We start from the raw sequence: 25593 nt of genomic DNA, 5'->3' as shown, positions 1-25593 counted from the left end.
GATAAATAGTGCAGAGAAAATTGTGAAAATTATGCATTTTTCGTAATTTAGAATGACAATTGACAGGGCAAAGAAAAAAAAATATCTCTTTAAAAGATAAAATCAAGTACTTTTTACAAACCACGAATAAAAAAAAGCACCTTTAAGGGCTTTTAAAAAACGTAAATCAAAAATAAGCACCTTTAAGAACTTTTTAAAAAAGCTATGCACCCTGTTATATACGAATAACATATTATATGAATAACATAGTATACATAGGAATAACATGATATAAGAAACAATGAAAAAAAACTACACATCCCCCTAAATTGACCTCTCAAGCATTGCACAGAAAGTGGTCAACTTTGTAGGCTTCACTGTATTAAAATTTCTGTGAATTCTAATGACCAGTTAAGAAAAGAGAGCAATGAAACACTTATGAAATTTTAATGTTTATACAAACATTAACATGAAACGAGTTACACATGAAATACATTACACATGATACGAGTGACACATGAAAGTATTGATGGACAACATTTATACAAAAGGAAGGGAATATGGAGTTATGTTTTTAAGCTTCTGCATCTTCAAACTGATCTTCATCCATGTCATATTCACCTTCATCTTCCTCATCACCCTCTTCTAGAAAATAAGACAAAATCAATTTAAAAATAAATTTGAACAGAAAAAAATTTTAAAGTTGCGAGCAAAAAATATAATTAGTGGCACAAAATTCTAATAATAGCAACTTATGTACTTGATAAAATAAGCTCTGTAGATTAGAAATGTGTGTGTCTTGAAGCAGCACTTCGTATGCAATTTAATTGATTTCAAGTAAATCTTAGATGCAGATTGCAAAATACAGCAGATTTGCCCATAAGAGTGCAAGAATCCTTCCCACCAAATCCAGCTCATTGTACGCACAAGCGAACCCCAAGTATTTCATCAAACATGTAAAATGATTGCCGATTTCATACGCTACGGACTGGCAGTAAGCAGAAATAGATTGTGGTTGGATGAATTGTGAAAATGTTGCATAGAACAATGTAAAAACCATGCATTTTACATAATTCGTGGCAAAAATCAACATGGTATGGAAAAAAATCTCATTTCAGAAAAGGAAAAATTAAAGCACTTTTCAAAAACTTCTAATAAAAAAAGCATCTTTAATCGCTTTTAAAAAAACGAAAATCGAAAACAAGCACCTTTTAGCATTTTTTAAAAACGCTAAGCACCCTGATGTAGATAATAGCAGTAATGATATATCTAAATGTGATAAAATTCACATGGTTTCAATGACATAAAATGAAAATTCTATGGTTCATAGAATTAAGGTTTAATGTAAATTAAATAAATGAATTCTTTGATGTTTAAAAAAATCTAAAGTAACAAAAAGAAAAAAATGCTAATTCCAAAACCACAATCATAGTGAGCTATTTTTTAAACAAAAAACTAAACAAATAATTATAAATTGTATCTATAAGTTACAAAATAATAATATTAAACATGAAAACAAGGCCATATAAAATAGTAAAATGCTTCAAAAATCAATTTAAAAAAAAATTATATAACTATCATAACAAACAGTTGATATTTAATAATACAATAAAGAAACTTCTAAAAAAATAAAAGAATAGATTACCTTCAACAAAACCATTTTCAATGTTGAAGGATGGCATAATTCCTTCATCATCTGAAATAGTTCATAAAGGATGGTATTAAAAAATTATTATTAAAAATTATTAAATTATTATTAAAGATATTAACAAAAATACTAAACTAGTAAAAAAATATATAGTAAAAGTCCTTTAACACTTTCATATGAAATAGTTCATAAAGGATAAATTATATGAACAAAAATAGTAAACAAGCAAAAAATTGCAGTTTCAGTCTAAACTAATAAATATAAACTAGTATGAAAATATACATTAAAAGTCCATTAACTTTTTCATCTGATATTGTTCATAAAGGATAGATTATATGAACAAACAAAAACTCAACTATCAGTCTAAACTAGTAAGAAAATATACGTCGGCTTCGGTGGTCATATTTTCATTTTTATTTCCTTCATTTTCTTTTTCTTTATTGCTACATTTTTCTGAAATTTCTGCTGCTTTTTAGCACATTTTTTTCAAAGAAGTTTTTTCTATTTAGAATTAAAAATATTTGTGTTTTCTTTTAGTACAGTTAAAGTCTATTAACACTTTCATTGCAGAAATGTCCCATCCCCTGCGCTTAGAGTTCCCTTGCAGCACTAAAATGGAACAAAGCGCAAATTCCTTTAGAACTTGTTCAATTTACTTTAAAAATTATTATGAATTGAAATCAATAACCATATTCACTAATACAACACAGTGTTTTCATCATAGAAAAAAAATGGGTGAGAATTTCTCACCCTTTCTCAAAAACAGGGTGAGATTTCAGAAAAATAAGTGCGATTTCTGAAAACTAAAAAACACAAATAGACTTGAAAAAAAAAATCATTTTTTTTTGTTATAATAAATTTTTAACGTCTTCTATTTTTTAAAGCATTGAATATTTTTGATGCATCATCATAGAAGATTTTGCCTTTACTAGGTACTTATCCATATTACATTAGTGTATAAAAAATTTTAATGTCTTACATGAAAAAACCTTACCTACGGTAAACACGTGGTTGCAGAGAAATGTGTTCCGAAAGGGGCTCGGAGAGGTTGTGTTCTGTTGTTCGAAAAGGTTCTGAACAATACTGATAAATAGGGAAGCTAGATAACAGGGCAAATGTTGAAAATAATGAAAGATCCAGGAAGAAAAGTGAAACGGATTTTATTTTAAATGGCGTAAATCGAAGCTTTTTCCAAAATGCGAGAAATTCGCGAATTTTGAAATTGATTTATAGAATGCACGAATTTCTCGCGGTAATCATTTTTTAATGCGATAAAAGAAAAAAATATGCGAGATTCTCACGTTCTCGCGCTGTAGTGAAAACACTGCAACAATAGAGCACATAGAATATTCTTGGAGGACGAGTTATCTCGTCCGTCGTGATGAAAGAATTAAAACGGCAGTTCACTACCAATAGAATTATTATTTTAAGAAAATACAAAAATCTATTGCTAAAAAAACAATTAAAATGGTTTGAGTGTAATATTAAGTATTTGAAGTCATCTATAAAATTGAAAGTTGACTATTTTCTTAGGGTAAAATTACAAAATAAAAATAGGATACAAACCATCACTTATATCCGCAGGATCAGGATTTAATGCTTGACAATCTGTGAGAGCACGGAACATCACATCAACTATAAAAATTAAAAGCACAATATTACCCTAAAATAAATCAATTCTAGAAGATAATCTAAAGAAACAGATTTTTTCTAAACCTTGTTTTAAGTACAAATATAATTCTCCTTCTCAACACTTCGTACCAATTAAGAAACAACTTTGTTGGACCTGTACTATTAACCAGTGTTATCTAGAAATAAACATTTTTAGGGAATAATTTAATTTCACTCTTTTAATCATAGAGGAAATTTGATTATCAGCAGCAACACGCTTCTTGTATTATAAATAAAAAATAGTTATACTAACAAATGCATTTTTTTTGACGTATTAGTTTGATCCATGGTTAAAAACAAAAAATATTGACGTACGTCAAAAACTAGCCTTGCATTCAGATAATTCTAAAAGCAACAAATACATGAATAATTCCATATTAAATCAACCAATAAAAAAGAATTTTGTTTTTTAATTCGACAACTTAGATTTCAATGATTGTCTGCAAGTTTGTAGAACCTGTTTCTGACTTGAAAAAAGTACCCGAGTTTAGATCTTATGCATAATATTTGTTCCTGAGAGCTAAATATTATTCTGTTTTTAATGGCACTTCATAAGATATATAAGACAGCAAAGTTACTTTGAAAAATGATTTAATGTTAAAAACTAAATTTCTTAAACACTCTAAATTAAAACTTTCACTCTTAATGAAAAATTGCCAAATTTTATGGTGGTATTCGTAAAGGATTTTAAGGGAGATAATATGTTTTCGAGTTTAACAGTGGCAAATCATGCAATAAAAGCAATATTTTGTACTGTTTCAAGAACAGTCAGTGTTAAACTAAAAAAAAAAAACAATTTTTTTTTATGAGTTCATGAAAGTACCATCCCTAAATTTGACAACAAGCATCGTTAAAAACTTATAAAATATTTTTAAAAAAAATTTCTAATTTTAAGTTTCTTAAAAATGTAATTTTTTAAAAAAAGAATTATTTAGTGTAAAAACTGATCAGTGTTATATGAAGAAATAGGTGTTTTTAAAAGATTATTTATTAACAGGACATTTCATCAACAAGTTTGTTTCACCAACAAGATCATTTTTTGACATGGTAATTTCATTTACATGACATTTTCATCGCATGGCTCGTTTCGTTGACAGGGTAACACGCAACTTTGAAACAACATTTAGGGTTTCTTACATTGCGTTGTACATAATTTGCTTGTCTATGGGCTGAGAAGATTTATTAAATCTAGCTTTCTTTCTAGAAAAACAAAGTTCCTAATCTACAAAATTCTTGTCAGGCCAGTCTTGACATACGCTTCTGAAGCTTGGGCAATGACAAAACTGGAGAAAATTTGTATCACAATATTTGAGAGAAAGATTTTGCATGGTATATTTGGTGGTGTAAATGAAAACAATAACTGGAGAAGGAGACTTAACTTTGAACTGTGCAAGATTTATAAACAAACCAAGATTATTAAATACATAAAAATGAATTGGATGACCCACGGGTTTTTAATGAGTGATGACAATACAATAAAAAAGATACCACTTTATAGACTCACTGGAACAAGAAAGCGGGAAAGGCCGTGGTTGAAATGGGCTGCCTCGGAGAAGTCTGATTTTCTTGCAATTAACGAAAAGAAATGGAAATCAAATATAAACAAGGTTGGCAAGTTTCTGCCTAAGTGGTTAAAACCACTGGTAGAAACTGGTTAAAACCGGCATGGCAGAAACCCCTTTCTACCACAGTTGTGGCAGAAATTCAGAAAATGACATAAAAGTAAGTACTGAGATTGACATACAATGGATAATTCATAGAAAAAACAATTAAATGTTAAACAAAGTGCAATTTATTTACAAAATTATCACCATTCAAAATCAAATACAGTACAGAACCCGTCATCCGGAAATCAGAAAACCGGAAAAACAAAAAACAGAACGAAATTCGATAAATTTTCCCGCCATTTTAAAAACAAATTTTTCCTCATAAGATTTTAGGATTTTTCTTTCCTTTTTGAAAGATGTTTACCATACCATCATTTTGGAAATAATCATTACTGTATTACTTCATCGTTTTTTCTTCTTTTTAAAATTATTTCCTGATAATTTTTTTTTTTAGTTGGGTTTAACAATAAAAAAAAAACGGCTTTTTGTAGCGATTCAGAAAACCGGAAAAATCAGTTATCCGGAATAGCGATAATCCCGATCGTTCTGGATAATTGCAGACGTGCCAACCTAACAAAATTAACATTCAGGAGTTTCCTTAACAAGAATTCAGGAGATTTCAGGAGGGATAAAAAAAGGCTCACGGTATGCAATATTTGACACTTCTAAGGAATTTTAAGTAAAAAATTTATTAAATATAAGAATGCAAAAAATTTTACACACTAATAGAGCACAAATTGTGGAAAAATATTAAATAGAAATAAAATAATTAAACACAGATTTACAAACAAATTTATATTAGGTAGATACTCTTTATTTAAAAAATAAATACCATTTCCTTAATAAAACATTATTCAAAAACCCTTAACACTGTAATAAAAATGAACAAAAACTTTTAAAAAATAAACAAATTGACGAACTATTTTATTTCAAAAAACCAATTCAATACTAATGTATAATAATACTAATGTCTGTACAATAGAGAATCAATTATCCGGGATGCTCGGGACCATCGCCATCCCGGATGTCTTAATTTTCCGGTTTTCTGGATCAACCAAAAAGTGTCGTTAATCGATGTTTTATCGAGCCCAAATTACAAGGAAAAAGTGTAAACACATTTTAAAGTTAGAGAAAAAAGAAGAGCACTCCTAAATCGAAAAAGGAAAAAAATTGTAGAAAAATAACATTTAAAAGAATAAAAAAATTTGCAAGTTTAGACAAGAAAAACAAGCTTAAAAGGAAAACATTAATCTAAATAAAAACAACTCTTGAAAATTATCGAACCGAAACGATAGTTAAAAAACGGCACTAGCATAAATATTAAAACTTGGAACAAGGCAAGATCAATGGAATTTATAAAAAAAAAAAAATAATGATAAAATTTAGGTATAAAAATAATTTATTGAGTGCGAAATTTATCAGGAAAAGGAAGAAAAAAATCAAACGTAGTGGAATCAGAAAAACAAAACTGCAATCTACTTCATAAATTAATTGTATGTTTAAATTAATAAATAATTTTCCTTTTATTTTTTTTTTTATAAAAACACTATTTTTAATTAAAGCAGGTGCGATTCCACATCAAGAAAAACTTGCGAATGGAACCGCACTTCCAAAGAATCAGAATTTATTCAAAATCAATGTCAAATAGATAAATATATTTTTCTCTTTCATCTTCTGTTTACTGATATGCATGTGCAATGCATTTTCCCCACCCCCTCGTAAATCAAACAGAACACGAAATCAGCATGCCACTCCTCTGAGTTCGATTGACGACCTAAAGGAGAAAATAAAGATCTAAAATCTTCAAGGTCGCGGAAGAAATGACGTTTCTCTGGGTAAACGGGGGAAAAAATTCTCCCCTTTGTCACATTTTCCTCTACTCACCTTCAAGGATGAATCCAATTTCCACTTTTTTTTCCATATCGTTTTAGTTCAAAATGGCGGGAGAAACGAGCGAAACTTTTTCCCGGATTATCTGGATACCGCATAAATGGTTCTCTACTGTATGCATAAAAAAAGAGTTGCAGATTTAGCTCTTCGCAATTAAGTCTTGCTAAAGTCATTGGCACATGATTTTTTTAAAATTGGTTGCATACTACCGTTTCTAGTTAGACATCCTTGAAAAAAAAAATTTTAATATACGAAGACTAAGCGAATAATGGATATCACGTTGCTAGTTTACAAGTTTGTTGCCAACCGTGGTAAAATACGAATTGAGAACTATAAAAACAGAAAGATACAATATCAATTATAACAATCGAGAGTACGAGTTTCCCCACTCCTGTACGGACGTCACTCGATATCGTCATGTGACGTCATCGCATTCAACTCCACACGAAGATTCCTACGAATCCCAGTGCAAGGGGGCGGGTGAAGCAGGAGTGTTAAAGAGGGGTAACATTGAAGAGGAGGGAAAAATAAAGCACGTGCAGCTACGCCTCAGGCAGATGGTAGTTCGATAAGAGGGGATAGAATTCACCCTGAAAGAAAAACAAAACTTCCGCAATCGCGGAAAAATTAGGTAATTTTTAGTTTGGCCGTCGATTGCAGTAAAATTCGGGAGTTTTTTTAATCAATTCCGGAGGGCGGGAGAATAACTCAAAATTCGGGAGACTCCCGCAAAATGCGGGAGAGTTGGCACGTCTGTAATTGGTTCCCTACTGTATTACATTGTTTGCACTCTGCAGTAATCTATAACATAAGACAAGTTTTGATGCAGTTTCTAAACCTAAACAATTTCTCAATTTGTCCATGCATGAACGAGAAATTTGAGAAGATTCTCTCAAGTCCAGCAGAACTAGCAGGCATTGCCATCAAGGAACAAGCAAGATTTGTGAAACTTTTATCTATTGCATATTTTTTAAAGCTGGACCACCATGTAGCAGCTGGGGTAGTTGTCAAAACTTGACAGGAGAAACAAGTTTCAGGAAATGGGTTCGATTTGTTTTATATAAATATTTGATATACTGCACTCTTTATAATTAATATAAACAAAATAAAATATATTTACAAACAATGAATTGAAAAGTTTGTTACAGTTATATGGAGTTACACTTTTCAGTTTACTTAAACAAAATGTTATTAAGCAATTACTAGAACTAATATAAACGTATTTTTAGTTCCTGCCAGTTTTTACCGGTTATAACCAATTACTGTAACTGGCATGGCAAAAACCAGTTTCTGCCGGCAAAAGGCCAACCCTGAATAAAAATCCGAAGTCAATATGGAGAAATCTTCACAGAAGGCATCGGCCCACATTGAGCTGTCTGGCCAACTATGATGATTATGTAATTCAGTGTACTTTTTAAACTCAGAAACAAATGAAACAAATGGTAAAAAAAAAATCTGGAAATTTTTATTCTATTATACTAGCCCTATTTATGAGCAAATAAGAAACTAAATACAAAGACTTTAATTTTTGACTATTAGACGATTTGATGTGGAATCAACCCCTTAACTATTAATCATTTTAATATACAATACAAAAAAAATAATTGCATAACTTACGCATATTTTTATTTTCAGGAATAAAGCGCAATTCTGAAGGCATTGGTTCTTCACCATCCTCTTCCTCCTCTTCTTCGCTCACCCTGAGAGAATTGATCTCGTGAACCAGATCAGAATCCTCAGCTCCTTCACACACTTCGCCAAGAGCTTTAATAAAAATTAAAAATATTTAAACCATGAAGAGACTTAGATTTAAACTAAGAAACTAGATTTAAACCATGTAGATATACTAATTATAAAATTAGCATGCAAGCAAATATTTCTCTATATAACATAAAATCATAATGGTCTAACACCGTTTTCCATTGTTGTTGGCGCATTTTTATTGGGCGGAAAATCATGTGGTAGGATCCAGTTTTCCGTCATTCATTTCTAATTGTTTTCGTTGTCATCAGCATAAAATTAACAAAAGTCGTAAAGGTACTTTTTTTCTTTAAATATTTTTGTATCCCTAATTTAAAGTTATTTTCCAGAACTGCTATTATTAGCGAAAATTTTAAATCATGGTTGTGAACTCATCAAATTTATTTATACAAATGAAAACTTAAGATTATGCAACAGGGAAGTTCTCTTCAAATAATTTGATTTCATTTTAATATTTTGGAGTATTTTTTTTAGTAATTGAAACTTAATGACTTACTCTAGGTTTGCCTGAACTTAATATTTTTTTCTTTTAAATTAATAATGAAGGAGAAAGAGAACATGCGACGAACATTTCTTCGTGCAGTATGTCGGAAGAAAATGCTTGTCGCAAATTCTCTTAATGTTCTTAAAAGACTCTAAAATGTTGGCAAAATTAGAAAAACCACTACATTTTTCAGTCACAAACTATTTGTTAAGTGCAGGAGTGATCGTGAGCCCAAGTCAAAATTCCGGAAAAATTTCAACAAAAAATAAAAAACGTTTCAATTGAAAAATTAAAAAATAATTTAAACAAGTTTTTTTTCCCTTTTCTCAGTATTTCTTAGTTTGATTAAAATATATTTAAAATTTTACGCATACCTATACCATTTACACATACCTATGATGACCTGGAGAAGTAATTAATATTTACAAATATGTCTTTCTTTCTTGAGTTTATGATTATAACAACTATTTACTGATAAAAAATGAATATTAATCATGAACATAAGCTTATAAAGTATTTCTCTGGCTCTCTCTTACGAAAAAATAAAATAAACTGTGTTTTTAAGTTCCACCTTTGAAAATTTGATTTCCGGAAGCTTTTGTGATCAAGGATTTTTTGAAACGTATGAACCTTCGAACTCCGGAAACTTCCGGATCACTGTTAGCAAAAATTCCGGAAATCCGGATTTTTTCCGGAGCACAATCAGCCCTGTAAGTGGCCAAGTTCTTAAAGTAAAATAAAATAATATTAATTTAATCAATGCTAATAATTTAAACAATGTTATCATGTTAATATATCAAAATAAATGCATAATAAAAAATTTTGAGCAAAATAATTTAACACAAAAGATAAATGTATACTTTAAAAAATGTTAGTCAGTTCAAATACCTTAAGTATAACTGTTACAGTTAATGATATCAAAACAGAAATTAAAAACAGGATAACGATGGCTAATAAGTGTCATTTTGAATTGAGGGACCAACTGAAATCAAAGCTTATTTCCATTGAAAATAAAATTTATATAATACTCTAATGAAACCTATACTACTTTATGGCAGCATATGCTGGCCTTTAAATAATACTGAGGAAAATAAAACAAATATTTTAAAGAAAAATACAAAGGGCCATCTTTGGTGCTGTTAACAGTGTTTGGTGGATTCAGTACAATTACGAATTATACAGGAAATTTAAGTAACCAAACATAATTTCAGTTATCAAATTCTATAGAATAAAATGAGTCACATCTATAGAAGGGAATATTGAGACTCAGTTAAGAAGCTGACTTTCGGAAAGCTTACTGGCAACCTAAAAGAGTGGAAGACTGAACACCTGACGGATTAATTTTGTAGATAAGGATCTTTAAACCTGGGCATCAATAGATGGAGAAACCTAGTGTTTGGTCAAGTCAGATGTATAGGATTAGTTTGGATAGCCTGCACTAGGCTGTCATACTGATGGAAAAAGTGCACTTTAAATTTAATTACTAATCTTCAAATTTATTCTTAACTGATATAGCCTTACAAGGGTAGTGTGTCCAGTCACGTAATCTGAGTAAAAAGTTTGCTAGGTTTTCACTCTTCATTCATAAAATTTTCAAAATGACTTAATATTTTTAGAAGAAATATTTTATCTAAGTGAATTGATAATTTTTTAATTTGAATTTAAAAAAAAGGCACTTTCTCTCTTCTCATTGTCTCAGCAACGCGTATCACAAAAATGCCTCAGTGGTAGCTCTTTTTGTTTTATTGTTAATTATTACGTTTTAAATTTTATACAGTTCCCACTCGCTCAGTTTTAAAAGTTTTTTTTTTTTAAAAAAAGACGGAAAATTAGTCAAAATTTGGAAAAACATTCAGACCTGATATTAAGTGAATAAAAAATAAATATTGGAAATTGTATTAACTAACGCTAAAACCAAAACAAGAAACTGAAAAAGATAAAAAGAAATATTTAATTGGTTGAAAAATGTCAAAAAGAATGAAAGAACTTCTAAAAAAAGATACTAATATTTACAAGAAAAATTTAGATACACATTAATAAAATGCTAATAATGTATTTTCACATAGTAAAAAATACATACAATATTCAGTAAAAAATTTATAAGCTTTTCAAATTTACAAATTAGTAAAAAAATATTTTTTAAAAAATAACACTTAAAAAAAAACTGTTATACTTACAGAACTTTCCATCAATCATGAGGAACAAACACTCATGAGGAAAATGTGTTACATCTCTGGAAACTGCATGGATAAATATATTAGGGTACTCCAAAGAGAAACCTTCACCCTTATGGGAAACCCAGCAAAAGATACTGAAAGAAAATATGATCAATATAACATGATAAAACCGCAACACAAATTTTTATAATGTTATGTACAGCATACATATAAATTCGTAGAGCACTTTAGAAAAATATACCTAAATAAATCTATTTATTTATCAGAAAATAAAATATTTTGTGGAAATACTAGGCTTTGTTGTTGAAGAAAGAAAAAAACACTTTTCAACAAAACAAAAAAAATCAGGAAATTTTTTTCTAAAAAATAAGAGCATTTTCCAAAAAATCAACATAAACCAGATTATTTTTAAAAAAAAGAAAAAAAAATTATAATGTGCTCTAACTTAAGTATAATAGCATATTTTATTTCAAAAGAATAATAAAACACACTATTTTTAATTTTAAATCTACTTAATTTAGCAGCAAATTTCAAAAGCTCTCACTTTAATTTTATAAATGAAGCAGTGATCAACTCATAACAGTTTGTGATCAATAGTGAAAAAAAATTTGAATAATATTGTTGCTTTAGAAAAATTAACCGGCATAAATTAGTTATTATACCCACATACCAATATTTATTTAAAATTTGTAAACAAACTAGAGATTACATTAATAAAATAATTTTAAATTAAGGTTTCAACAATCTCGAGACGAAACCACAGCAAATATGTTGCTTAACGTTTTTGTACAAAAGTAATTTGGTGGATGAACCCTCAGCAGACCATTAAAAATTCTATGATATGATTGCTGTATTATTGATTGGTATTGATCATTTTAAAATCAAATGAAAGAGAGGAATAAATAATTATGTAACAGCAAAACTCCATCCTACAAAACTTATTACTGCATTTGATGAAAATAGTAAATGACAGCATGTCCTTGAAAAACTTTGATAAAGCAAATAGTTAATAGAGTTTTCCATTTCAAAAAATGACTGAATTCCCAAAAAACTGGAAACAGGAAGTCTTTTAGGTACGGCTATTTGTCTGAACTGAGCATCATAATTATTGGTCACTCTCAAAGTTTAAGCTATTAAAGTTTGAGATTATTATGTTACAAGCATTATTAATTAAAATAAAAAGGTTTAAATCAAAAATCCAAATCTTTCACAAATCAATCATTTTGAAAACTGCAATACTATTCATAAAATATAAAAAAATGATACAAATCCAGAATACCAAGAAAAAAAGAAAAAATCAGGACAAATAAGAACAAAATATTTTTCATCAGAAAAATCAGAGCAACTACAGAACCCTGAAGTGAACAAAAAACAATAAAAGAGCAAAAAAAAGGAAAACACTCACACTTTGCTAACATAAAATAATTTTAGTTTCAACTAAATGCTTTAAATATCTTTTAAATATAACAATATAGCCTAAATAAAAACTTTGCTTGGTAGTCAGTACTGTAATTTGTTTATAGGATTTGTTTTCAAGTAAGTTTGTGATCATTTTATTCTAATCTAGGGGTGCACAACCTGCGGCCCGCGGGCCAAATGCGGCCCTTCGACTGCTGAAGTGCGGCCCGCGAGAGCTTCTGAACACAGTCAAAAAATTTTAAAAAATGGCAATTTTTAATCACACTTTTAAGTCATCACGTTTTGACCCAATCAATTTTAACAGATTCTTTAGTAAATGTACGTTTAAGCCGATTTTATCGTAAATATAAATGAATTTTTTTAAACGGTTATTTCTGATTTTCTACGTGATTTCGAAAACCCGGAATTTTTATTACGATGCAAGTTTCAGATCGCAAATTTAAATAATAACTTTATGTGCACTTTATTTGTGACGATTTCATCTTAAATCTAAGTGATTTTTTATCTTTTTTTTTCGCAATTATTTCTTTTTTTTCAGCAATTTTTTTCGACAGTTATTGCTATGCGTTCCCATGTATTATAAAAAATTCCAATTGTTCTATTACGACATACAAATTTTAAATCATGCATTTAACACGCTTTATTTGTGATGAGTTCAGCATAAATATATTTTTTCCTAATTATTTCTATACTTCTGTTATTTTTTTTTTTTTTGACGATCCTGTTATTTAACTAGTTGTTATTACGACACGTGATTGTTAATCGCGCAATTAAATAATCCGTTTTTGATACGGTATTTCAGTACAGTTTTATCATAAATCCTAGCTATTTTTCCTTCGTTTTTATTTCCTCAAAGTTTTTATTTCCGCAGCGAATATGATTTGGTCGAATGTGGTAATGAATTGTGATTTGATCAAAAACCAAATATTCGGCAAAAAAAAAGAAGAAAAAATCGACTGAACTCCGCACACTTGGGGCCCAATAGCAAAATCTTTTAGCAGCATAGCAACACTCAAACTAAAATTTCAATGCTCAGAATAATATTTCCTGGAAAAACGCATTCATAAATTAACTCTAAAAAATAAGGCCAATCAAGAACGTTTTTGAAAATGTTGAAAAGTGAAACAGAGAACATAAAAATCAATCTTAATTTTCGGAAAAAAAATTTAAAGCTGAACAACTCAGTTTTTCAATTACCAGAAAAAAGCAAAGAAAAAAGAATTAAGTCAACAGAAATGCTATTAAAAATTTCTGCGTTATAAGGAAAATGTTTAAAAAAAGTTTTTTTTTTATTTAAAGAAAATAAAAAGATAGAAAGTGTTCTTAATTTTTTAAATGAAAATCTTATGCCGAAAATCTCAATTTAAATTTTTCTCATTGCCATAATTTTAGAAGAAAAAAACTTGCTATAAAATAAATTTTGTTATTAACTTTATTTAAAAAAAAAAAAATGCTGAGTCATAATAAAAATACCTAAAAAAAGAAAAACTGTAAAAACAAATTTTTCTTAGTTCCTGAAACAAAATTTTAATACTGAAAATCACACTTTTCTATGTTACTGGTTATTTATATTACAGTACAGGGAAAGAGTGATAATAAATTAATAGTATGAGACTTTCTGTTAAAATGCTGGGTTATAATAAAAACAGCGAAAAATGGAAAAAAATCCTTCTCAATTCTCAAAGTATCGAAAAAATGACAAAATTGACTTGTCTGATTATAATTTTTTTTAAAAAAAAAGTAATATCTATAAACATTCAAAAATAAAAAAATCTTGGAAAAATACCTTTCTAAAACATATTCTGCCGAATATTTGACTGATCATTCAATCAACTGAATTTTTCACAGAATGGCCAAATACTCGTTACATCCCTCCCTAATTTAAATGCAATGTTATTTCAACTTGAGAAATTCATAAAATGGCGGAAAACGTGAATTTTTAAACTGTTCACTGTTTGTAGTTTAGATTTCAATTTTTTGTTGCTTAAGTGATCTTTTTCGATAAAAAAAAGGAAAATATTTACGATACAAAAAAATCTAATAATTAATAAAATAAAATAATAAAGTACATTACAAAATAAGCATTGAATTTTATTTTGAACTATCACAGTTTTTTTTTATTTTAGGCTTTTGTTTAAAACCTATAAATTTTCTTCAATTAAAATATTTAATTTGAATTTATAATACTTAAATATGACTAAACTTTTTCTTACTTTCAGTCTGTGGGCATTGCAGTTTTTTTTTTATTTATTAGAATTTAATTCTAAAATGAATTTTCGTATGGCATGATATGATTAAAAAAAACATTTCTTTTCTTCAATGTTTATTTATTTTGAAAAATCTATTGTTCATATAATAAAAATAGCAAGTTTTTTTTGTAAAAAAAAAAGTATAAATTTTTTTATTTTTGAGTGAATTCTAATAATGGAACACTACTAACTTATTGATATTACTAAGTTTATTGGTAAAAAAAAATTGAGCGCTAATGTTTAAATAAACATTACTACATTTGTCATTAACATGTCTAAATACATGTGCGGCCCTTCGTGAGCAAACCTGCTGTGTGAGTGGCCCTTCACTCAAAAAGGTTGTGCACCCCTATTCTAATCTATTAGTTTTGATTTTGTATTTGCTTAATGTATTTTGTATTGTATTTTCTCTTCCTGGACTTTGACAAAACCTTTGGAGTACAGCGAGAGCAATTTCAATTTGCCATGCTCTCTCGATAGAAAAGGTTTTGCATTTATGGCTTCTGGAGCCGGTACCCCCCGAAGATGTAAGCTTCGGTTGTCTTATTTTTTTCATAATTTTCATTGTTTCTTATCGTTCTAAATACAGGGTGAGCCAGTCAAACCAGCATTTTTTAAATGACTGTAAAAAATCAACGGATGGATATTTCAAAATTTTACTGTTACTATCTTAATCTACATTAAAAAACAATTAAGAAACAACATTTAAAAATAACTCCAGTGAGATGGTGTCCTCCCCGATCGAGACATTCTTGTAGGTGATTTCTGTAACTACTCATCACATCACGGAGCATACGCCGATGAATTCTCTCGATCACCAATTGCTTCAAAGTTTTTCATCCACAATTTGGTTTAATTAACAGAGGGCACTGGCCTATTTCGATTAATTTGAAAATTTGTCCGGAAACGACGCTGAACGGCTGCATAACTACCACTTTGGTAAAACGCTTTCACAGCGAACGAACGTTGTTGTTTAGACCAGGGCTTCTTAAACTGTGGGTCGCGACCCCCAGGGGGGTCGCAAAGATCTGATACTTTTCAATCATTATAAATAAAATTTTAAAATTAGTATACACACTACGTACAAATATAAATACAAATAAAAATCATACAAAATACTATTGTAGTTTTATTATAACTATTTTTTGAAAAAAGTGGCAATGCAAAACTGTTATGTAGGGCCTATAAATGAAAATATGGAAGTAGCATTTAAAATAATAAATACAACGCGCTCCTCGATTTTCAACTGAACGTTCGACATTGATGTCTGGCCGCCGGCGTCAGTGTTTGCAAGATAACTTAGTGATTATAAGTACCCAGACGCCGCGTCACCTTACAGCTTACACATACAATACGGAAGCATAATCAAGCTAGGCTAGGCGAATCAGCATATTATTTTTATAAAAGAATAATAAAAAAAATTAAATGAAAGCTTCTTTTTCGGCGTCTTTGTGATACGGTGCCTTTGTGCGCTGCACACTTTGAACACGCCATGCGTCGGGGTTGATCTGATCGTAATTTGTTGTCATTGCACTGGTAAAGATTCGAGTGTAGTTATTTTTCTGTTTGTACTTCAGTTTGGACACAGCTTTGTCTTCGTAGTGACATGTGTGTATTTACTGTGTAATTTTCAGTTGGTGTTTTTAATTATTACGTTAAAGTTCAACTACATTTTGTTTAATTATTTATTATTATTTAACCATCATGGATAAATGGCTAATTAAAATTCCAACTAATAAGTCTGCCACGCCGTCACAACCAAGTTGCAGTGCTTCAAATCCGACTTCTAGCAAAACAAAAAAAAGAAAATATGACGAATCATATTTGCAGTATGGCTTCACATGCTCTTCTCACAACAATGAAGAACAACCAGTGTGCTTAATCTGCAAAGAAGTTTTGGCTGCAGAAAGCATGAAACCGTCAAAACTGCAACGACATTTGAATACTAAACATGCAACGTTATCAAAAAAGCCAATAGAATATTTTGAGCGTCTTTTGCAAACATCAAATAAAGAAAAGAACACTTTGGAGAAGTATGTTACTTTGAATGATAAATATCTATTGGCATCGTATGAAGTTTCGTATTTGATAGCAAAAACGAAAAAGCCTTTTACTATTGGAAAGCAACTTTTACTACCTGCAGCTATAAGAATGTCTGAAATTGTTCATGGAAAACAGTATGCTGCTGAAATTAGTAAAATTCCATTATCAAATGACACTGTGTCCAAAAGAATTTCAGACATTAGCAATGATCAATTTCAACAGCTTCTTATGAGGCTTAAAGACAGCTCAAAGTTTGCAATACAACTGGACGAGTCGACAGACATTTCAAAAATGGCACAGTTGTTACTTTTTGTAAGATATATTTATGAGGGAAGCATTCATGAAGATATACTGTTTTGTCGTCCTCTGGAAGGTCATACTCGTGGAAAAGATATATATAAAAAAGTAAATGAGTTTTTTGAAAAAGAAGGATTAAATTGGAAAAATTGTGTTGGTGTGTGCACGGACGGTGCTGCAGCAATGACCGGGCAAGATCTTGGTTTTACAGCATTTGTTAAAGCTGGAAATGATCATATTACATTTACACATTGTATGATTCACCGAGAGGCACTTGTTGTTAAAAAAATTGCACCAGAATTAAACACTGTGTTTTTTGATGCAGTCAAAATCATTAACTTTATTAAAAGTCGACCACTTAATAGTCGATTGCTTAAAAATTTGTGCATTGATATGGATTCGGATTATACAAGTTTATTGCTACATGCTGAAGTTAGGTGGCTATCAAGAGGTCGAAGTTTGAAACGATTATTAACTTTAAAAGATGAAGTTCTTATATTTCTAACAGAGCAAAATTCTAATTTGGCCGATTATTTTCAAGATAATTTATGGCTTCTCAAGCTATACTATTTGGCAGATATTTTTGATAAAATCAATGATATGAATTTATCAATGCAGGGAGTCTGCGTTAATATGTTTATGTTAAAAAATAAACTTGAGGCCTTTGTTAAAAAAATTCTTATATGGAAGAACAGAGTGGAAAGTGGATCGCTCGAAATGTTTCCATTTACTGACGAGTATATAATTAGTAACAATATTTCAAAAAAAGATACTCCTATAACAAAAATTATAGTTAATCATTTGAAGGATATGGAAGTTTATATGCATAGGTATTTTCCCAATGATATCGATACACAACAATGGATTTGCAATCCATTTTCAATTGAAATGGAAGAAATTAATTTTTTAAACTTAAAAGCACAAGAAGAATTTGCCGAAATAACAAGTGATACTACCTTGCGACTTAGATTTTCTCAAGTGCCTGTGCATGAATTTTGGATAGAAATCAAATCAGAATATCCCCTACTATCGGAAATAGCAATGAACAAATTACCGCCATTTTGTACAACATATTTATGTGAATCAGCCTTTTCCACATTAACTTACATAAAATCAAAATACCGTTCAACTTTAATAAACGTTGAAAATTTATTACGATCTGCACTAACTCAAATTGAGCCTAGATTTAATTATTTGTGTAAAAATAAACAATCACATCCGTCACATTAATATTGTTTGATGTTAATAATATGTTTTTATTAAAAAAATTGTTACAAAAGTTTATTTTTTCTATTGAATATATAGATATAGTTTTATGTTTTCTTATAAAAAAATTGTTACAAAAGTTTATTTTTTCTATTGAATAAATATATATATAGTTTTATGTCATTCTATTTATTGTGTTTTATTACGACCGATATCCCGTCAACGTTTCCAATTATATATATGTGAAATGAATGGGTACGTATTATTTAATCCGTATTTTATTTACATTGTAAAATAGTGCGATATTACATCTACATCTACGGTTAATATATATTTCATTATATGGAGGAGGGGGTCGTTTAAAATTTCCTAAGCTTGAAGGGGGTCGCTATATAAAAAAGTTTAAGAAGCCCTGGTTTAGACCACTGCTCCATGGCGACTGAAATGCTTAGTTATGGGGGACCCAATGGTAACCTTGGTAGCTCGCTCCCCCCACTTTCACGGCTCTCCCACCCTTTTCAAAAATGCAGGTTTGACTGGCTCACCCTGTATAAGTTATTAGAAGAAAAAAAACTTACTTTTCTGTTATGTAAACAGTTCCTTTTCCTAATTCTTTGTTGCCATAATAGGCAACCGTATTTGGTTCCTGATGATGAATTCCCTCTTCAGGGGGAGCAAAATTAATCATAATAACCATTCTCAAACTATCAATAAGCACCTGGATTTAAAAGTATACATTTTAATATAAACACAGTATAGTAAATACTCATATTCTTTTTTTACATATATATAGCTTTGTTATTCAGTTTAATATTATAAAACTGAAACATAATTTATTCTTTAACAAAACAAAAAAACATGTAATTATATAATAAATAAGTATTAAAGTTTTAAAAAAATATGTATCACTATACAATGATATATACAAAGCTACACCAATCCCATTCGCAGATGCAAAACAAAAGAAAAGAGAGGGGAAAATGAAACTAGAACTACTACTCAGTTTATCATCATTAAAATTATGTAACCATTGTTGAAAAAACTAAAAACTAGCTAAAATTTTGACTCAAAACAAAAAAAAATAAATAAAATAAATCATACAGAAACTAATTTTTATCTAAATATACACTGCACATAAAGAAAAAAACAAACATTCTTCCTACATATGTTTTTCAAATGTTTCTTATCCCAATTCTCTTTTCTGAAAAACTAAAACACATTCTCATATCCCTCTTCATTAGCATATTATACATCTTTATCTTTTATAGAAAAGAAATAGCATCTTTATAATTTTAATTCAACTTAAGCATTTTAAGATTTATCAAACTGCTTACTTTCTTTTAGAAAAGAACTAAAATAAGATCCAAAAAGAAACGAATAAAAAGTGCTTTCAGATTCTGATCTCAAGTTAGAATTAAAATCGAATTCTTTCCTTCAAGCATTTCCCACAACAAAACTGCCACGCAGTAGACAAAGCAAGTTTAAAACAGTTCAAAATATAATGTAAAATAATTTTTATAAAATTTAAAATGTATTTTGAGGGGAGATTTTCGTATCGTTAACTGTGGCAAAATAATCGCCATGTCTTGGCAACTTCCGGGCAGCAGCCCGCAAGAGACTAAAAAACGTGTCACAGAAAAAGACTAATTCGAAAGGTATGACTCGCTGCCACCCTCAGGCAAACATCTACATGTTTGTTTGTTTTTAATATAAAAATAATTTAAAATCTATTTGGCATCTAAGCGATTATAGTTAGCGCGATAGATTGTGACACTGAATTACATTCTCGTTTGATTTATAAATGTTTATAGTCCTCAAAGATAAACATGCCATATCCTTTAAATGTTTTGTTTCATTGTTTAACATTTGCAGTCTGTTCACAAGCATCATGGTTAAAAAAGAGAGGGCTAATGTTCATGAAATTCGGAGAAGGTAATCAGAAGTGTGAACCACACATTATGGTTAGAATAAATATTTTTCTATAACTTAATTTCATAGATGAATAGAGACCACCTCCACCGTTTTGTGACACTGAATTACATTCTCGTTTGATTTATAAATGTTTATAGTCCTTAAAGATAAACATGCCATATCCTTTAAATGTTTTGTTTCATTGTTTAACATTTGCAGTCTGTTCACAAGCATCATGGTTAAAAAAGAGAGGGCTAATGTTCATGAAATTCGGAGAAGGTAATCAGAAGTGTGAGCCACACATTATGGTTAGAATAAATATTTTTCTATAACTTATTTTCATAGATGAATAGACCACCTCCACCGTTGCTCATCGCTCCATGGTGGCTCTGAGACGGCACTGTATTCGTGCAAGAGAACTTTTAATGAGACAATGACTTTATTCAATTTCTTTTATGTCATCTGTTCTACTCTGAATTTGTTGTTTTAATTATTTCTTTGCATTGCCTCACCATTAGAAATAAAAAAAAACTTATTTTCATAGTTTTGTCACTCTTTTATGTCATCTGTTCTACTCTGAATTTGTTGTTTTAATTATTTCTTTGTATTGCCTCACCATTAGAAATAAAAAAAACTTATTTTCATAGTTTTGTCACTCTTTTATGTCATCTGTTCTACTCTGATTTGTTGTTTTAATTATTTCTTTGTATTGCCTCACCATTAGAAATAAAAAAAAACTTATTTTCATAGTTTTTTCACCTTTTTAATAAAAAAGTACATTCAAAATCTAGCATTATTATTATGTTCACAAATGCCATTAAAAGACCTAGGTTGATAATATAATTTGAAACATATGTGACAAAAAAACAGTTTTTTTTAACTGCAAGTATATGTTCATGTGTCATAGCATGAAATGTGACAGAGTACAGAACATGGCGAAATGTGGCAAAGTGGAAAAAGGATAAAAAAATATTGAAAAAAGAAAAAGATACCTGTTATATTTCAAAATCTGATTTGATTTAACATTTTATTAAATTGCTTAAAAATATAATAATTCACCTTAAACATTAATTAACAATTTAGCTAAAATTTTTATCGATTTTCGGTAAAACTAAGTCAATATTTGTAAGTTAGGTAGGCGGGTACATTATTTACATCACACTAGAGCTGCACAAATGAGCTATATTTCCATTTAAAATATTTTTAGTGAGATATTTCTGTATCGTGACCCGTCAAGCCAACTACAATTGCCAAATAGAGTTTAAACTTGCAAATTAATTTTTTAAAAAAATGTAGGTGTTTGCCCGGGGATGGAAAAAGAGTTATACCTTTCAAGTTGGTCCCTTTCTGTGATGATTCTTTTTTTAGTTTCTTGCGGGACACTGCCCAGCAATTACTCTGCCACAGATCACGATGCAGAAATCTCAAAATTTTTTTAGAGATCTACAAAAATTTACAAAATCAAACTCCAATTTTTAATAAATGTGTAACTTGATATAAGCTTTATTTAAATATTTTGAATAATTTTAATTCTCCATTTAAATATAATCTTTTTTTCTTTTTATATTCATAGAAGGCTGCAAAACAAAAATGTTCAATTAATGCCATTTTTTTTCTTCCAATTCTCTCATTATTCAAATATAAATCCAATTATTTTTGAGTATAAGCTTGAATGTACTTATAACAGTTACCAGTAAAATCCTATTATGGATGCAGAATTAAGTTGCGCAGAAGCATAAATTTGTAGTCAATGACATGCAGATGTTATTAAGCAGTTGACAGAGTCAAATAGAATATTCTATTGTTTTTAACAAGAAAATTAATCTTCGATTCATTCTGAATTAGAATAATCAATTGAAATGATTAAAATTAAATGTTGAAACTTTCAAATCAATAACTAATTAAACAATCTATTGGAATATAAAATATGGCTCCCAACATTATATAAGAAACAGGCATTTTTTACCCTTAATATAAAACATTCAAATACTAATTATAGCTTGTTGAAACAAAGTAATAGATTGTTTATCAGAGCGAATCTGTTGCTTGTTAGGAGAGCTAAAGGACATTTTAAAAGAAACATTTCACAGTCGAATAAAATATTTACAAAAAAAATTTTTTTTGAGCGTTCAAATTAAAAAATTAGATTAATAAAGCAAAGAAAACCATAATATTTAAAATAGTTCATCTCCTTTTACCTATAATCAAGAATACTACAGAAACAAAAGATACTACGCCAATAATAATTTTTTTAAAAAATGAGGTTTTGGACGCTAAGCCATAACAATACGAAACCGCCGGGAAGAAACGTGGGAGTAGAAAAAGCTAACAAATGCTAAGAATTAATGCTGAAGTGATTAGTCAGCTTATAGCTTACATGACGGCCTCAATTCTTAGGTTTCTTAGGATTCATTTCCAGGCTGTACTTTATTTACGTCGCACTCGCGCTGCACGATATGCTATCAACAACAGATTGGAAAACATCCGAAGACATGCCATAACAATTTTGATCCTCTGCAGAGTAGAACATGAGTAGAACATAGAAGTCGAGCATCACTGACTGCTATCAGTAAGCGGGTGGGTGACCACTTTGATCACCCTGCATAGGGAACGAGCATGCGCAGTATGAGTCCTCGTTATACTGGTTTACCGTAAAGTGCTCGACTGTGCGAGCAGGTCGTCGGCCTACCAAAGCAGAGGATAAAAATTGCAATGGTGTGTCTTCGGATCATCCTCAGGGATGTTTACCAGACCATCGCGAATAGCATATTGTGCAGTTATAGTGCTACATAAATAAAGTACCTACCTACTTGTTTATTCTCTTTAAATACGGCATGATCTTTCCTTATTTCATTGTATTAGGATAATGTATGGAGGACAGCAAAGCTCAAGCATCATATGAATCCCGGCGAAGGCAGCTGGGATATCGAGGAGCTGAGGGAAATGTGCAGTCGAATTCTTTTAGAAATTTCTGGTATTCCTGCAACAGTCCGTTGAGAACCAGAAGGTTTATAAAGTTTAAGTTTTCACAATTTTGTGACCAACTTCATGATTATAACAATATAGTGAGTATTGCGAGTAAGCAGCATTTACTGGTACTCAACGGTCTGAAGCTAGCTGAATCTGCCTCAAGACACCACCGGAGATCGAACCCTAGTCCTTCACGATGGCAACTCAATGCTTTTACCAAGAGTCATCGCGGCTCTTTAAAAATAACACCAAGGATTATAAAGGTCGATAATTTGTAAAATCGTAAAAATTATTTTTTTCTCTAATTGTTCAGTAATCATCTCGAATATACCCAAGTAGCAAAATGATATTAATCTAACATCAGAACAAATCAATATATTGTATATATTTAACACTCTTATGAAAATTACATTGCAAAAAGTTATTATTTGCACCGAGGTTAAATTTGTATCAATTAATTATTATTAAATTTGCAGCTCAATGATTAAATTTGTTGCTCAAAATCTATAAGACTTAGAAACTTGAAATTACAATGGTGTGTATAAAAATGTACAATAAGTTCAATGGAATTTTAAAAAAAACGATTTGATGATTAGTTTGAGGGCTTTCAACTGTTAAACTTACATTAAAAAAAAAAATTGATCTATCTACTGACCGCTGAAAGGAAACTACAGAGTTGAAATTTGACGTGCAGATAAGATCATATTTAATTGTTAAAAGGGGGCATATAACATTTTTATGAAAATAAGTTTTTTGTAGGTTTTGGAATATCAATCACCGATTATCAAATATCGAGTAATTTTCTAGACTGCTTGAAGAAGAAAATCCAACAATTTGAAAGCAGTTAAAACAATCTTTTCACAATTGACGCCGTTTTTTTTTTTTTTTTTTTTTTTTTTTTTTTTTTTTTTTTGGCTTGTCTCAAAAGTGCATATTTGTAACATACCCCCCTTTCACATTGACCGCTTCAATTATAAATTTAAGTAGAGTTTTTCTCAAAATTCGTATTTATTCGAAAGTTATTGTTCTTTTATGATATAAGGTTATCGTTATATATTGTTAACAAGTTAAAATTACATCTCATTTATTACTGCTTATTGTTTCGCTTAATCTGCATTCCTAAGTTTAATTTATTTTTCCAGTACATTTGATTATTTTACAAATCCTGCTATCATTTCATCTGGTTATTATTAACATATTAATGAAATGTGCTCAATTAAAATTACAATAATTATATATTTTCTATGTCCATTAAAGGTGATTCTGGGGAAAACGAATTTGCGCACAGACAGGAACTTCATTTAGTAATAACTCTCGGGAAGATGGAAGTAACTATTTTCCATGTTTTTGATTTGACACAATTTAGTCATCCTCAAAATGCATTAGACGGTAATCCAATTGTAATTTTTGTAAGAAAAAGAACCTAAGCCGTTCTTTCCCTTTGATCTTCAATACTGAGAAGCAACCACTGGGGTTGGTGAACGAAGTGAACGGCGTGCAAAACCCCTAGCATTATTGAAAAATCAACATTCTTATTCTAACTAATTTTCATTCATTTTATCTTTAAACATTTTATCTTTTCCTAAAATCTCTAAACTTATACACAAAAATTATACACAAGAAACATAATTATTGATCTCTATCACCCTGTATTAAAAAAATTTATTTATATATATATATATATATATATATTTTAATAATTTTTCATAAGCTTTGTGAAATTTCATTATCGCTCGAAATTTCGTTCTCATATTTATTGTTATAACGCTAACCAATGCAACAATGAAAAAAAAAATGGCTACATTTTTCTTAATTTGTTTTCACATCGCAACAATGAAAAAATGATTATATTTTTCTTAATTTATTTCATAAGTTCAACAAATTTCCATTGTCAATAATTCAATCAGTTCCCAGACGCTATAATATACTCATTTATTATCTACTCATACTCACAGCTATCGTGCTTAAAATTTTTTTTACGGCGGATGAACACAAAAAGTCTTTGGTGAGTGGGATTTACTGTTAAATCCTCAAACAAAATGGCTGTTTTTTGCGTACTGTGAAACGGTTTAAAAAACGTGAGTAGTAAAAAGTCCCAGTATCAAATCGAGCTTCATAATTGTAATTTATGATACAAACTTACACAATTTTACATAACTTATTAAATTAAATTTTTATGCACTTATTAAAAAAATTAAAGTATCAGAACTAATAAAAGAACTTAGTAAAAAAAAAAATTTTAAGTTATGTTTTTAAAGTGTTCAAATTTCTGGATACTACT

At 29.5% G+C, this 25593-nt stretch overlaps 1 protein-coding gene across 4 annotated transcripts; it reads right to left on the bottom strand.

Moving 5' to 3' along the window:
• Positions 1-407: 407 nt before the first annotated feature.
• Positions 408-22680, bottom strand: icln (chloride nucleotide-sensitive channel icln). Of its 4 annotated transcripts, XM_087164496.1 has the most exons (8): positions 22541-22659; positions 21671-21785; positions 19010-19149; positions 11218-11351; positions 8413-8559; positions 3194-3262; positions 1625-1675; positions 408-624 (listed from the first exon to the last, which is right to left on the bottom strand). In XM_087164496.1, the coding sequence occupies exons 3-8, from the start codon at positions 19126-19128 to the stop codon at positions 554-556; spliced, it is 591 nt and encodes a 196-aa protein (XP_087020622.1). In that variant the 5' UTR covers positions 19129-19149; positions 21671-21785; positions 22541-22659; the 3' UTR covers positions 408-553. The 4 variants fall into 4 exon arrangements, with proteins under 4 accessions (XP_087020622.1, XP_087020621.1, XP_087020623.1 ...); XM_087164495.1 differs by lacking the exon at positions 21671-21785 and having other exon boundaries at positions 22541-22680; XM_087164497.1 differs by lacking the exon at positions 21671-21785 and having other exon boundaries at positions 22034-22669.
• Between the last annotated feature and the right edge of the window lie 2913 nt (positions 22681-25593).

This window comes from Parasteatoda tepidariorum, chromosome 5, assembly GCF_982258835.1.
Source record: "Parasteatoda tepidariorum strain Cologne lab strain chromosome 5, Ptep-v5.0, whole genome shotgun sequence".
Taxonomy (NCBI): Eukaryota; Metazoa; Arthropoda; class Arachnida; order Araneae; family Theridiidae; genus Parasteatoda; species Parasteatoda tepidariorum.
The sequence above is the reverse complement of the archived record's forward strand: the minus strand, read 5'-3'. Positions and strand labels throughout refer to the sequence as shown.

Excerpts from the sequence above, each read along its gene's own strand:
- icln (XM_087164495.1), bottom strand. The coding sequence starts at position 19,128 with ATGGTTATTATGATTAATTTTGCTCCCCCTGAAGAGGGAATTCATCAT. Across the intron at positions 3,263-8,412 it reads TCCTGAAAATAAAAATATGC|TTGATGTGATGTTCCGTGCT; the intron begins GTAAGTTATGCA and ends TAATTTTTATAG. Across the intron at positions 625-1,624 it reads TGAAAATGGTTTTGTTGAAG|AAGAGGGTGATGAGGAAGAT; the intron begins GTAATCTATTCT and ends CTTATTTTCTAG.